The 16,212-nt window shown below is 34.6% G+C and overlaps 2 protein-coding genes across 2 annotated transcripts; one reads left to right on the forward strand and one right to left on the reverse strand.

Moving 5' to 3' along the window:
• Window positions 1-449: 449 nt before the first annotated feature.
• LOC107417381 (COP9 signalosome complex subunit 6a) lies at window positions 450-5,991 on the reverse strand. The gene is made up of 9 exons (XM_016025999.4): window positions 5,556-5,991; window positions 5,349-5,437; window positions 5,151-5,244; window positions 4,543-4,604; window positions 4,370-4,448; window positions 4,106-4,198; window positions 3,695-3,795; window positions 2,292-2,347; window positions 450-825 (listed from the first exon to the last, which is right to left on the reverse strand). The coding sequence occupies exons 1-9, from the start codon at window positions 5,878-5,880 to the stop codon at window positions 744-746; spliced, it is 981 nt and encodes a 326-aa protein (XP_015881485.2). The 5' UTR covers window positions 5,881-5,991; the 3' UTR covers window positions 450-743.
• A 226-nt stretch (window positions 5,992-6,217) lies between these two features.
• On the forward strand, window positions 6,218-15,803 carry LOC107417371 (peroxisome biogenesis protein 5). Its single transcript, XM_016025990.4, has 15 exons — window positions 6,218-6,594; window positions 6,769-6,894; window positions 7,043-7,208; window positions 7,730-7,923; window positions 8,252-8,497; window positions 8,630-8,752; window positions 9,474-9,617; window positions 10,305-10,498; window positions 11,706-11,952; window positions 12,299-12,383; window positions 12,643-12,752; window positions 13,671-13,895; window positions 14,457-14,522; window positions 15,359-15,453; window positions 15,549-15,803. The coding sequence occupies exons 1-15, from the start codon at window positions 6,475-6,477 to the stop codon at window positions 15,625-15,627; spliced, it is 2,220 nt and encodes a 739-aa protein (XP_015881476.1). The 5' UTR covers window positions 6,218-6,474; the 3' UTR covers window positions 15,628-15,803.
• The last annotated feature ends 409 nt before the right edge of the window (window positions 15,804-16,212 follow it).

Genomic DNA, 16,212 nt, shown 5'->3' on the forward strand with positions numbered 1-16,212 from the left:
ACCCCCTATTAGTTTTAAATGTAGAATTTTACCGTTAATTCTATAAAAGTTTTGATCTTTTAGGATGCACGATATTTATATATATGGTTTGAGCATTGCATTTCAATACTTGTCCTTGAGAAGAGCTGCAGATAAAAAAACCTTGCTAAAGATGCTCTCATAATTAGCCTTCAAATAATTCTTCGTGAAGAGTACCCAGAGTTTCGGGTCTTACACACTTCAAAAGTTTCTTTCATATTTTACAAATATATTTTAAATGTCCTTTAAAAATTAATAAACTTTTATAATTAAATTGTATCTAACGTTTTGCCAAAACCATTTGTATAGAATGTCAACCTACATGTTTTATTCTTATTTTAATTTGTAAAACAATAAAAACAAACATTTTTTATACGAAAAAATAACAAAATTTTGTAAACATATAAACAATATATGAATGAAGTACCATATAATGAAAATGAAAATTCCATTTTGGACCGTTCCCTTTGTGGGGTCAGGTAAAGGCCAGTAGTGGTGATCCTGCTCTATCCTCCAACGAGATGTCCACTGTAAATAAAATATAAACCACCCAAAAACAGATTGTTCTTGTACAAAAGAACCTTACACAGATCTCTATTTCTTTCTGTACTGTTCAAGTACTAGTAAATATAATCCTACGCTTGTATGTGCCATGCACACAGAAAGAAGGAAATAGCACCTAAAAAATTTTCAACAAGGCAAAACTGCCAACCAATAAGCAACTTCTAGAAAAATGCAGTTCGTCCACCTCTTCGACTATGCCTATCATAAGCAGTGTTGAACTTGTCGACTAGCTCGTTCATTGAGCTGGGTACGAGGAAAAAAGGAACAGAAAAACACAAAGTTAAACATGGGAAACACATTTTAACATTAAAATGAATGAAAATAATTCAATATTTCTGTTATATCTATCAGCTGGAATCCCAGTTCCTTCCCTCAATACATAAATTCAAACTCTATATCCACAGGTTCGAAAAGTCAAATGTTGGAGTACACTAGCTATGAAACTAATTTTTCAAGCAACATTAACACAAACCCAATTGAATTGGTCTTGATTAACGGTAAAGTCTGGTCTAAAATGTTAAAATCTGCTCATATTATTAAAAAACAAAAGAAGCTCATTTAGCCAAGTTCCCATCTCTTATTTGATTATGACATAACAGGGGCAGAGAGCTTAATGATTAATCAACAAGCTGCTTCTACCTTCTCCTAATTTTTGAAAAAGATGGAAGATATTGACAAAAGATTTAGCATTTACCACTGATCAGGCCAATATTTCAGGTGCTACTGTTCATCCCACTGTATAGAGGTTTAAATGAGCAAAGCCCACTTTTAGCAGTTGAGGCTAGGAACCCTACTAAGAAGTTCTCATCTTTAACTAAGCTAAAGCACAACTTGGTCTCAAATATCAGGAAGCTTATTTGATTATGACATAACAGGGGCAGAGAGCTTAATGATTAATCAACAAGCTGCTTCTACCTTCTCCTAATTTTTGAAAAAGATGGAAGATATTGACAAAAGATTTAGCATTTACCACTGATCAGGCCAATATTTCAGGTGCTACTGTTCATCCCACTGTATAGAGGTTTAAATGAGCAAAGCCCACTTTTAGCAGTTGAGGCTAGGAACCCTACTAAGAAGTTTACTCATCTTTAACTAAGCTAAAGCATAACTTGGTCTCAAATATCAGGAAGCTTGGTTTGGAATAGCTTGGTCACCAGTAAGGCTCATTAGACCTTGAGAGCCTATCAAGAAATTGCCTTAATAAAACCGACAATACAAACTCCTAATTTAATAAATGCATTTTTAATTTGATACATTAAGTGGACTAGAGAGGCCCAAATGAGATGCCAGTACCATCAAGATCATGAATAAAGGATAATAAGAAAGAGAAGCCCCTTTCAACGGAGGAACCCTACCCTTATTTTGATTTATACGTAACATGGAACCAGTGCAAAAAAGCCAACTTTCCTGGGCTAGCTGTAAGCCTAGCAAGCCAAGCATAATGAAGCTTGTTTAACTTGTTGAGGAAAATTGTACCAGGTTCAATTCATTTTGACTGTCCAATCAAACTGGGTCAAGCCTAATATCCTATAACCGAGCTATAGGTGAGCAACATACATGCAGCTTGACTCATTTATTTTACACACCAACCAGAGTTATGCTCTTTGTTTTTTCACCACATGAAAATAATATAATATGTTAAAGGTCATATTATATTAAAAGAAAATCAAACTTGGTAAAGAAAGTGCACAATTATTCCTATATCTTACCTCGAGCAGTTGGTGAACATGGCTAGGTATGTAATCAACAACGTGTCATTGTATTCCTACAAAAGTGTGCAAACAAAGGGGGAAAAAAGTCAGCAATAAAGCAATTTATGAGATAACACTGACAGCAAACATTAGAACATCTCCAAACATATACAGTATCCTGTGAATCAAAGTACAGACGCTAAATGAAAAGTATATATTGCAAAAGTATGCATTGATTATGCCCAATATTTTTATACTAAGAGACATAAGTATTAACATATTTAGGCTCTGTAGTTTACCCAAAAACATATATATATTTAGGCTCTGTATAACCTTTGCAAAAGATCATTGCTCACAATTTTCACCATCCTCATTGGTGGAGACTAAGATGGAAACTTTAAAGCTTATTTTTGGAATAGGTCCAGGAAATAAATAAATTATATATTTTAAGACTTTTTTATAATTTAAAGATTTTTTTTATTTATATTAGAGTTTTTGTTTCCTAGTTATTTAGTTCTCCATTTTGATCGGTTTCTCTGTTTAGTTAGTTTTCCTTTCTAGACAAACTGTTTATCATAGATAAGACTCTTAAGTAATCAAACCGTTATAGATATTTGAGCTACAAGAAAGTTATTCTTCTTTGACTTCTCCCTTTATCCTCTTTATTTCTTGGTTCCTACAAATTAACACAAACACCATACTTTACAACCAAAATCATCCTTCCTAACACAGTTTTTCTAACCATCTTTTTATGTTTGTCCAACGTTGCTACAATTTGTTGCCAATACCACTTAATCAAACTGTCGATACATTCCAGTAAAAGTCCTCCATCACATTAACATTTGAATGAGGCTAGGAATTTTATCTCATTTAGTATGAATTGGAAGGTGTATATATAATAAAACATGCATTGGTTGTTGGGGGTGAGGAAGTAATTTGAAAATCTATTTTTATTTAAACAATGAATCAGCAATGTGGAATTAAGACTTGATAAGATTTTCTTTGGCAGCTATAGGAGAGAGAGAGAGAGAGAGAGAGAGAGAGAGAAACAGAGAGAGATAAATAAAAGAGAGAGTTTCAAAGAGAGAACCAAAAAAAATAAAATAAAATTAGAATGGGATGAACAATGACGCTCAAAACCAAGATAGAAGAACCTCAATTTTATTTGTTTTTGAATTTAAATTACTTACTACTAGGGTTCAAATTGCATTTTCACAACCAATGTGGTTGCCATATCATTAGCCTTGATGAAATTCAAAACAATGAAACTTCTGCCCCCCACCCCCAAAAAGGGTCCCTCTTTTGCCAGGTGCAAGCATTCAATTTCCGGGTAAATTCATATCTCTTTTTATCAAACCATATCATAGGCACAAGTAATGAATATGCTGGTTCAGTTCCTAAAAGAAACAAGAAGCACTCACCATCAAGAAATCATCTTGGAACTTCCCTGATTCAATGGCTGGCAACCTTCTTAGAAGACTTGACACTTGTCTTAGCAGTGAATTCTCACAAGGAATATCACCTGGCATATCAAAAACCAAAAGCAATCACTATTGAACTCTAGAATTTGACTCCGCATAGCTCCAAACATAGGATAAATAGCTTATTTGATCCACACACTCTTAAGTTGAATATAAATTAAAGTAAAAATTGGGCTTTGAGGCTAAAATGGGAATTGCAAGTTACAATCAACTTAGGCACGTCTTATAGTTAGGAGATGGGATATTCACTTCTAAGGATTTTATATTCTTCGCCTTTAATTCTTTAGGTTGGACAAAAATAATCTGAAATTCACATTCAAAACAAACGATCTCTTAAAAGCATGAATATACCTTTCTGCATTGAAAGAAGATAGTGATGAAGTACTCTAATTCTGCTATTCAGCATTTTGATGGCACTATGTGTGCCCGTAAGGTGTGCAGCCACTGCAAACAACCACATTTATGTTGATACACGTCAGAAAAAAGAGAACTTTTAGTAGTGTGATTTCTATCATATGAAAGGAAAAAAAAAAGTCTGTGTGGCTTTGTAATAATTAAAAGTATAATACACATGCATACAGACAAAGAGAAGTGGGAAAGAAAAGAGGAACTCACATTGTGTTGCGGCTGAACCTCCATCAGATGGTTTAAGATGAGCAACATGATCAACTGAGATTCGTTCTGCTTCTACTGTCTTTGAAGCAGACCCAGAAACAAAAGAACAAGTGCTCAGTAAACCTAATTGGTAATAGTCAAGATATATAAAGTACATAAAAATGAAGTCCAACCTCAATAGTGTAGCTTGCGCGAACAAATATGAGCTGAGGAATCCCATCTATGACATGCAGCTCTAGAGTTGTAATGTAAACACCCACATAAACAGAAAAAGTTACAACCTCGTATAACAGAAAAAAAAAAAGAAAAAAAAAAAGGATAAAACTAACATAACTCTGACTGTGAATACAAGTATGCCCATAATCTTGACATCAAATGGGACTGCAGATCCTCATCCTCACCTCTTTATATGTGTATATAGATGTATAATATGCATATATGTTATTGTTAATATAACGAACAGAATGCCGAGATATTTAGAAATTGAGTTCTCTCTAGAAGCCTTGGCTTTACATGGTTTAAACAGCTACTCCCCAACGTCAGCTCTATTGCTTGCCAAACCATTATTGACAGGATGACAAATTATGCAGGGTCTGCTAAAGATTTCTAAAAAATTGAAATCCCACTTGTTTATTCAATTTTTAAATATGCTATTAGCTAAATATATTTGAAGCAAGATTCTTGATAAATGCTATACTAAAGGCACATCGGTGCTTGGAATTTGAGGTGTGTTGGGCTATTACTACGCCATAAAAAGAACAAAAAACGCATTGGCACGTACCACTTTCGAAGATAGTGACAGGAAGATCCTTTTGAGCATGGTTAATAGATGGATTAAGCAAAACATAAACAGGGCTTTCATTGATATCCATCAACTGTTAATAACAAGGGGGGGAAAAAAAATCAAGCTACTTAAATGAATGGACATAAATTTGTAAATTGAAAGAGGATGCATATATTAGTGCAATGAGGGTTTTACAGCTTTATGAATGTGCATATCCGATTCCTGAGCATCGCTTCCAGTGGAGTACCAACCAAGTATGTAAAAGTGAGGGAAAACCTTCTTATCTGCCTCCATATCAACGAAGAACAAGAAGGAAATAAAATTTCAGAAAATTATATACAAAAAAAAAGAAAAAAAAAAAGAAAAATTAAAAGCAAGAGGAAGGAGAAAAAGAAGACGAACAGAGTTCTTGCTTCTTCTCGAGGAAAGCTCGGTCGAGCGAGTGAGTAGAGGGATCATAAAGAAGCTCGAAGCTGTTGAAGATCTCGACGGTACGTCCCCTCTGGATTCCGATGACACAACCATAAACCCTAGGAGGCGGCGACCGAGACGGAGATGAAGAAGAAGAAGAAGGAGAAGAAGAGGTATTATCGACTCCATCAGAGCCGTTGGTAGCGGTGAGCGGAGGATGCATCTGAGACTTAACCCTCGTGTAATGATCCGATATATTCACTATCACCAGCGGATGAAGCTTGAACGTCAGTCCGCTGCTCGACGACGACGCCATTGCTCTGCTGATTTCCTCTCCCTCTCTCTCTCTCTCTCTCTTCTTCTCTCTCACTCTGCCAGCGGACGGAGGGCTTTTCTATTTTTCCTTCTTTTTTTTTTTTTTTTTTTTTTTTTTTTTCTCGTTCTGTTTTTAAATAAAAATAGAATGTTAGTTGGGCTTTGAATAACAATCCGAGTCTGAGTTGGGCTTTCCTAGTACCTCTAAAAGCCCAAAACTACGAAGACGGTGAGAGGGAGAGGGAGAGCGAGAGACGAATGTCATCACTCATCATCCATTGTCATCCCAATCCCAATCCCAATGCAACCCCAGTAGATTGATAATATATAATAATAAATTTAATTTTCATAAAAAAATAATAATAATAAAATAAAAAACACAGCGCGCAACAGAGAGAGAGAGAGAGAGAGAGAGAGAGAGGGAGATAAAACAAGTGGTGGTGGTGGAGGAGGAGTTGTTAAGAGAATATTCCGGAATTCCTCAGCCGCCGGAGTAGGCAGTAGACGCAGCGGTAGTAGTAGAAGGCGGCGGCGGCGGTGGTTGTGGTGGTGAGGAAGGAAAAAAAAAAAAAAACAAAAAGAAGAAAGAAGGGATATGGCGATGCGTGAGCTTGTTTCGGGTGGAGCTGCTTGTGCGGTTCCTGGCTCTTCTTCTTCATCCAATCCTCTCGGTGCTCTAGCCAACTCTCTTATCGGTTCTTCTTCCAAGACTAAGGTAAGCCAACCAATATCAACCTTCAATTTTCGTTTTCACAGTATTTTTTTTGATTCAATTCCTTCGAGTATATTCCCAATTTTTTTTTTTTTTTTTGATTCACTTTCTCTTCTCAGCTCGCTGACTTTGTATTTTTTTTTTTGGGGGGTTTTGGTCCATTTTATATAAAACCAGGAAAGGCTAGAGGAAATCCCTACGTCAACGTCAACAAGTTCAGGGAGGCAGTTTGATGAACAATATCAACCGCCACAACTCCCTGGCTCCGAATTTGATCGGCCATTTCTGCAACCCGGCACTCAGGTTTCTTGTTCTTCTAAGAAAATCATTCTACTTCTTGTTCCAATCTATTTTTTGTTTTTTTTTTTTTTTTTTTTTTTGGTTAAGGCAATGAAAAATATATATATATATATATATATATAAATATTTTTGTTTTTTTGGTTCTGGTTAGGGATCGGATTTTATTGGCGCTTTTCGTTCCGCGGATCATGGTGGACTTGCAGATGCATGGGATGAGATACAGCAGCATTCTCATGTTGCTCCTCCTCTTCCTCACCCAAGAGATGCAGAATTCCAACGCATATATGATCGGGGACCTGCTCAACCAACTTTGGAGGGTAATTATTTTGCAATGTTGTATTTTATATATTTTTGCTTTGGCTTTTGATGAAATCACTATTAATTGCTTAACAGTTTAGGAAGCTTATGAGCTATCATATATCAATATCAATTTACTTATGTTTTTTGTATTGTGTTTCGGTGCTTGTGGACTTAATTTAGTAGGACGCAGAAGTGGTGGTAAACCTTCCTTTCGTTAGAAACGTCTACTTGTTCATTATTAATAGTTTTAAAAGATCTGATTAGGGGTCCATATCACCTACCTGTAGTAGCATATGAAGCACAAGAAAACAAAAATCCTGCTAAATTGAAAAAGTGGATTCTCAGTGCTTAAGAATAGAAAGGGATAGCTATGTGTGTATATATTTTCTTTCATTTTGTTTGAATTAGATCAAGACTCAAGGATCTCTTTTGATTTAAGCAGGTGTATTCTTGTTGATTACACCATACAAGATTAAGTGAAATTGTCTTTCTGTTTTTAGTTTTTGGAATTTATCTGCTTTTCCCCCTTAAATTGCAGGCCCACCACAAAGAGTGTTGTCAAACTTTTTGCACTCATTCGTTGAGAGTAGTCGTGGTGGACTACCGTTTCATCCCACTCCACTTCCTATGTTAGGATTGTCAGAAAGAGACAAACAATGCATACGTGACCGTAGCAGCATAATGGCCCGGCATTTTTTTGCAGATAAAAGTGAAGATTTTATTTCAGCACAGGTTTGAAACTTGTTATCTTTGAATTTTCTTCATTACCATTTTCAATTTACACTATTGTTTAGTACCATATCTACATTTGAATTTTTTAATTTTGTTATGAACAGTTGAGTTTTTGTTTGTTATGGTAAGATTCTAAAAGCAGAATAATAATAATAAAAAAGTATTATCAATGAACATTCTGATAGCAATTTCTCTCTAAGTTAGAATTTCCCCTTGACTGCCACAGATTGCAATAGCATTATGTACTTGAATGTCGCAATGATAATTTTTCCTATAAATAATATGGACAATTGAATGATGATAAACTTCTTACTTGATAATATTCCAGGTAAATGCACTTCTATCTTCTTTAGACATAGATAGTGATGTCCGAGCTAAGGGACCTCAGCCTGCCCCAGTAAGGGAATTGGAGGCTTATTGGAATGAGTCCCAAGGTATCATGCAACCAAATTCTCATGCTACAGATGGATGGGTTGCTGAATTTGGTCAACAACGACATGGAGATCCTAATGCTTGGGTTCACTCATTTGAACAACAACATGGTTCCAATGGTTGGGCCTCTGAATTTGAGCAGGTAAGAGAGTATTGAAATGTTACACAAATGTAAATGAGTCTCACTTATGGCAACAGCTATTCATTTTATGTATTGTAGAACAGCATATTCATATATGTTTTTGTTTCTCCCCTCAATACATTTTGAATACAGGAGCAATCTCAGTTGGCTTCGGTGGATCATATGAGAGGTGTAAATGTTGCAAACTTAGCTGCAATGGAGCAGACTCGTATGCTTGCAAATACTTTAGCTCAAAATGGTGATCCTAAATTTCAGGTGTATATGCTTTTACAAAACTCTACTGTTTTGCATGATTTTTATTTTTGTTGGTTAAAATGGGGGCCAAAGGCCCAAGAAAGCTGCATGTTGCTCTCTCTCTCTCTCTCTCTCTTTCTTTTCCTCTTTTTTTTTTTTCCCCTCCTTCACATGGTATGTAGTATTATGGAGAGTGCATTAATAAGTAAGCTTTTAAATAACACTCGTTTGGTGAGTGGTGCTAATGCTTATTCTGTAATTGCTAGTACTTTAGGGTGGAAATGATTATCATTATATTGTGTACATCTACTATGAACCTTATGATACCTTTTTGGGCCAAACAATTTTGGAAATTATTTAAAATGTTATGAGATAGAAAAATAATGAGTACTGTTCAAAATGCCCTACATTGTGTCATTAAATATTTTAGTGGTTACATAATTTAAGAAATATGGAAAGTCATGGATTCTTTGCCATCAGATGCATGGATGTTATGGGTAGCCCAACCTTTGACTAGTTATATAATTTGGTCAAAGTACTAGCATATCATTTTTTGCTGCAATTTAATTCAGTAGATCAATATCAAAGCACAAGAGGTCTAAAATAATCAACCAAGTTGATATATGTACATCACACACTAGGCAGAGACCCACACAGAAAAAGAAACTGACAAACTAGATAATTAAAATCTTTGTGTGTTGCAATTTGATTTAACCATTTATCCCATTCATGGGGTATGCAGAATTCGAAGTTTCTTCAGTTTGTATCAAAGATGAGTCGTGGTGAACTCATTATTGACGATAACCAAGTAAAGCCTACATCTGGGGATTGGGCAACAGAATATCAACAACAGTATAATGCAGGTCCTTCTTGGGCTGATGAATTTGTAAGTGCTGAGCCAAGTGTTAATATGGTCAGAATATTAATGTTAGTTACATTTGTTACTTTACCTTTTAATTGTGACTTAATATCTGCCAATGCACAAGTAGTGACTTTAGAGTAATTTAATGACAAATGGAATGATGTTGATAAATATATAAATGATGAACATTGTATAACTGAGCATGGTTTTGAACAGAAAATAAGATAGTAAAGCCTACCTTTATTAAGTTTATCAACCTACAAAATGCTAGAAGCTATTAGGAAGTGAGTTTAACTATGTATATCTTGCTATTACGAATATATACTACCTAATAGCTAGAAGCAAATATGGGCCTTATACATGCGATAAGCAACTACTGAAATTGGGAGTCAGATGGTTTCAAACAAATAAGAAATAGACAATTAGGGTTCTCATGCCATGTTAATGTTTACAATACATGATACTGAATTAGGAAATTAGATTTGCTGCCTGTATGTGATTCTGGGGTTAGGAAGAAGAAAAGAGAGAAGAAAGAGAAATGATAAAATAAAATTCCCAGTATTGAGTTACAGCAAAACATGTCATGTATTTATGTTGTTAAGATAATTGAAAATACAAATACTAAATGTCTTGGCATAATTAAAAAAGCTAATACTCAATAATCTACCAACTTTCAAATATATTCTGCTATCTAATTCTAGTAGTTTTCAGACTTCACATGGACCTGATCGGTGGGTGAATGAGTTTGCTTCTGAAAGAGAACAGCAACGGTCAGTTGATGATAAGTGGATTGATGAATTTTCTAATTTGCGGGTTAATGACTGGGCAGAAGAATTTGAGAACCAGGTTGGTGAAGGAGCTTTGGGGGATAATTCTGCAGATAATTGGGCTAATGCTTATGATGAGTAAGTGTTTCTGATCTTGCTTTTTAATTAGTAATATTGGTTGATCACCAAATATGCCTTTTTATATAATAGATATCTACTTTCGAGAGTTCTGCACTCTGCATGTTATACTGGAACTTTTAAATGTTTCCTGACTTCTTCCTGATTACTGTTGGCATGGTTGCTTAAAATAAATGAAATTAGATGCTTTGTTGATGTTCCTTTCACTGGTTTATGGAATAATAATTCTTTTTATTTATTTGTAACAGGAAACATATGCTTGTTTTAAAATGGAAGTGTGAGTGGAAATTCTTCAAGAGGATTAGAAATCCTCAAAAAAATGTGAAACACAAAAATAAACTATTCTGCAGATTTAACAAATAAGTAAATTATCTATTTATTTTGCCGAAGAAACTCAAGGCAAAACCAAAAACATGATTTGATAGCATTAGATATCACCCTTGAGATCTTTCTTAAAAATTTTCGATTAGTTTCTGCTACATTTTTGTGTTCTTCAGATTCCAAAACCTTTTAAGACAACAGTCAATTGATGATGATTCACAATCTATAGGAAACATCCAATACTTTTGTTTCAAATAACAGTTTAAACCACACTATGTGCAACATTACAGTGGAGAAAGATTAAGTCTGGTTGAAATAAAGCTTGCATTGATTCTGATAGAGGTGGACAATGTGTTTCCATTTTAGCTAATGCATTGATTGCATAATGAGGATAAATAATGATTACCCCACTTTAATTTGTAATTTTCAGTCCTGGTTGTTTCGTTCATGAGTTTGGCTATATACCGCTATTGGTGGTTATCACTAATGGGACCATTGCTATATGGCAACTATTAGTTGGGGGGATTTAATTCTTTTAATTAAAGCGAACCCTTTAATAGTAGCCAATTAAATTGCCGCCCATCATGTATGTCCAACTGGTGCTCTATCACCAGTGAGGCCAAATAACATGTTCCTTCATTTAAAGGAGTTAGTGGGCTTTGGCTTTTGTCAGCTTTTTTATTTTTTTTTATTTTTTGTTTTAAAGTATTTTGTGTACTATTATTTATTGTAATTATCTTGTAATATTCTCTCTTTTGTTTATCTCCACATGAAAATTTGTGTTCATTCATTATAAACCAAACAATTGCTGGATATGATTTAACATCTTTTCTTTTAAAAAACTTGATTTATATGACATGAATTGGTTTATTGTATTGACAAATAGGTTTATGAATGAGCAAATAGCTACCAAGCAGCATTCAGATGCTTCGAAGGGGATCTATGTCTTCTCTGATATGAATCCTTATGTTGGTCACCCCAATCCCTTAAAAGAAGGCCAGGATCTGTTCCGCAAAGGACTTTTGAGTGAAGCAGTCCTTGCTTTAGAGGCTGAAGTTCTGAAAAACCCTGAAAATTCTGAAGGTTGGAGGCTACTTGGAATAGCACATGCAGAGAATGACGACGACCAACAGGTAATTTAACCCCTTTTTATTTTTTGATATCACTAGAATAGAGTAGTTTCAGCTGTATTGAATAGTTCTCTGGAATTTTAATTCTGATTGTCCGTTATGCGCCCTTCTTTTTTTTCATTAGTATTAGAGAGAGAGAGAGAGAGAGAGAGAGAGAGAGAGAGAGAGCGCGGTGGGCAGCAGCATGTGGGGGCGGGTGCTCAGTCATGTCATAGTCATAAAGATAGATCGCCTGAAATTAATTCCTCATGTTTTGGTTTTGTGCATTTGGCCTTCATTGTTTATAAAATCTTCTAATATGAGTTTTATTTGTAGAATGAAATTTAATCTTGTAATGGGATCTCTGCAGGCTATTGCAGCCATGATGCGTGCACAAGAGGCTGATTCAACAAATTTAGAAGTGCTTCTTGCTCTTGGTGTGAGTCATACAAATGGTCAGTCAGTACTTCTCCAGTTATATCATATATGCAAAAGGAAAAATAGTTGTCTTATTTTCGTTTGGATCACATTATTCAATGAATAATTAACATATTCATCTTGTGAATTAATATTGGATATAGAACCTTTAACTTTGGGATAAGTGGGGAAATCTGCTTCTCTCAAGTATTGAAATAATGATGAAATATATAAAAAAAAAAATTTTAAAAAAAAAAGAACCCTAACCCTAAATAAGTGGTGTCTTCACATATGCAGAATTGGAGCAGGCGGCTGCATTGAAGTACTTATTTGGTTGGCTACGTCACCACCCAAAGTATGGGACACTTGCCCCTCCTGAGCTATCTGATTCTTTGTATTATGCTGATGTAAGTATCTGCGCATCTGCATGTTTTGTCTGTCTCTGCAGTAAGGAATTCCTAAAAAACTGGTTTTGGTAAACAAAATATACTAACTTATTCCAGATATGAAATGAAAACTTGTTGGGATTTAATTTTGTTGCTGCATTTAACTTCTTGTTATAGTGCTGGTGTGAATAGGATGTAAACCCATTCTTTAAACTGGTCCTTGAATTGACAAGTATGTAATTAGGCTTTGAATATTGATTATGTTGATTCACCTTCACACATTTTTAGACACAGTTATTGAGCACTTTCGAGAGAAGGGAAGAGTTCATGTAGTTCAAGCATTTCTATGTTCTAATGTTGCTGGTTCTGGAATCAGTTACGCTGTAATTTGCTTGTTATTAGCTGTATAATAGAAAATGCGAAAGGGGGATGCTATCAATATACAAGATGCTGTTCATGTACATGAGTATTATGGTTTTACTGGCTATGAATGTGCCACCATTGTTGATTTTGTTAGATGAAATGGTCACTTAGAAGATATTGATTGATGGTCAATTTGAGGGAAAATAATTCTATAATATATAGTCTATTAGTAGGTGCATAAACCACATCGATGAACAGAACAAAGCCATTGTAGCACATTCTAACTTTCCCTCTCTGCCCCCAAGACCATTTAAATTTTCTAATCAACAAATTTTATATTTCTATTTTGAAATATAAAATATATTGACTTTTTGGTTTCATACATCAGTTGACAATTGCTTGCTATTGGGAAGATAGATTTGTGGGTAACAAGTGGACTATTCATGTGGAAACATGCATTTAAATTCTTTCTTCAACGGTTATATGTACACTCGTACAGCTGTATCTATATTTATAATATAAATTCATTTGAGTAAGTATCGTGTTTTTTTTTTTTTTTTTTTTTTTGGCATGCAGATTGCTAGATTATTCAATGAAGCTGCTCAACTGTCACCTGATGATGCTGATGTGCACGTAGTACTTGGTGTTCTTTACAACTTATCTAGAGAATATGACAAAGCAATTGAGTCCTTCCAGACAGCTTTGAAACTCAAGCCACATGACTACTCTCTCTGGAACAAGCTTGGTGCAACACAAGCAAACAGCGTTCAGAGTGCTGATGCAATATTGGCTTATCAACATGTAATCTCTTAAAACATAATCATTAACCATATTCTCTTCAAATTAGTGTATTCTTTGGAATAAGCTCATTGCAAATTGAATTAGGGTAATTATAGTGTCGGTTTGAAATTATCCTTTTAGCTTATTCATAGCATTATAATTCAAAACTTCTGACAGTTAGGGGGTTCTATTACCATGCTAAGTAAATTAGTAATAATGTTATTTATTAAACTATTAAAAAAAATAAAATCTTATGTTGGCAAGTATTTAGCGAAACAGTCATTTAGATACTGTTTAAAATAAGAATTTCTGTGGAGTGTACAGTTCATTGTTTTATGATTGAACAAGCTTTATCTAAATCTTGTCCTAAAAGCGAATGGATCTCTATTTGGTTTAAGTATGACCTCATTGTCCCATAGCTAGACATATAAAAAGTATCCAAATTTTTATTTTTATTTTTTTTTGTCGAGAAACTATAATAAGTAATGATATTTATATTTCTAAGTCATATTTTTGTTGAATGTATTTATGCTAGTGGTTTATTCTGTAATTTACTTGATTTTACTTTCTCTTTGTTTCCAGGCACTAGATTTGAAGCCTAATTATGTTCGGGCATGGGCAAACATGGGTATCAGTTATGCTAATCAGGTATGTAGCATTGTTCATTTTCCATGCTCATTTTCTCTGTGTTTTATATGGTTTTTATTCGTTTCTCCTGCCCATGTTTTGGGTTTCTCTATTTGGTTGTGGGCTTGCAGCGACAATTGTAAATTAAACTCGATGGTTTCATATGCAGATGCATATATGAGCCCAACGGCAAACCTTTTAAGAGCTGTCTTAGTTGGAAATGTCCTTTAAATGAATGGGAAATTTCGTTGTTTAATTACATATGTTTGGTAAGAATGGAGGGAAGTAGAAAAAAGGATAGGAAGGATGGGAGAGTATAACTAACAGTGGTTGTCCCTTGTTTTGTTTATTGGAGGGAAGGAGAAGAGGGAATGAGAGAATAATTTAGTAATTGTATCCTTGTAATTGATAGGAATAAGACTAAAATTAAATTTACAAAATATATTAAGCATTTCCTTCCTTCAATTACTTCAACGATGGAAGGATGGTTTTAGTTGGGCATAGTTAATTCTCTTATCCACTTAACTCCCTCAATCAATCTCTCTATGAAACAAGATTTTTTATCTTTGTGCTCACTGTTGGGAACGGAGAGCTAATTAAAATGCCTAGGAGATCAAGTAGTCTGTAACATCGACAATCACAGTGCTAGAATATGATCTATCCGGGCTTCTAAGCATACAAGTTGGCCATCTTAAATGGAGTAATCATTTATCACTTCAGAATTTGTACGGGCTGTGAATTCTGACGTCTTAGAATTTAAGTAGTTAAGAGTGAAAATGCTTTTTATGACAAGTTGAAAGCCATTACTCTTTGTCTGTGTTAATGAAATTTCTTTTGTTTCCTCTTTTTGCGTACAGGGAATGTATGAGGACTCGATTCGTTACTATGTCCGCGCACTTGCAATGAATCCAAAGGCAGATAATGCTTGGCAGTATTTGAGAATTTCTCTGAGGTATGTTCATGAAAAGAAATTAGTTTTGGGTCTTTTTTGGTCAAGTTCCTTGAATTTTAACCGCAATTTGATTATGTTATTTTCATTTGTTGCAGCTGTGCTTCAAGAGATGACATGTTGGAAGCTTGTGATTCTCGGAACCTTGATGTTCTCCAAAAAGAGTTCCCACTATAATATAATTTGGGCATGTTGACATGAGACTGATGGGAATGTACGTCTATTTTGGTTGTATTGATGAGATTATTAGTTGGGCAAATTGACATGAGACTGATGAAGTGGAATAAACAATGTATAGGTCATATATTTAAAAACAAAATATGAATAAAGAATAACAAAGAAAATCAATCAAAGTCCTGAAAGTGGATTCTCTGTGTCATTGCATCAAGGGCCTACCGAAGATAGAGGTTCATGAAGTCTCCGTTCGATAACATGAGATAGGTTTTGTTTATATCTTAAATGCGATGGTACATTTTATCCCCAACAAAAAAAAAGAAAAAAAAAGAAAAAAAGAAAAGAAAAATTGCTCTGGTCCATTTCTTCTCTTATTTGTTGTGTAAAAATTTAGAAGATATTTTGGATAACGAGGACCAAATATCTTCAATTTTTTAATTTGAGGGTAAATGAGGTTAATATTTAGAGTAGTTGAAATATATGTACTTGCCACATTGAATAGATTGTAGCCTGACTGATTCTAAATGATTGAGCTCATTTGCAACTTAAAAGGGTTGAGATACCCTCCTTGATCCTAATTGTTATTTT

This window comes from Ziziphus jujuba, chromosome 1, assembly GCF_031755915.1.
Source record: "Ziziphus jujuba cultivar Dongzao chromosome 1, ASM3175591v1".
NCBI classification, from domain to species: domain Eukaryota; kingdom Viridiplantae; phylum Streptophyta; class Magnoliopsida; order Rosales; family Rhamnaceae; genus Ziziphus; species Ziziphus jujuba.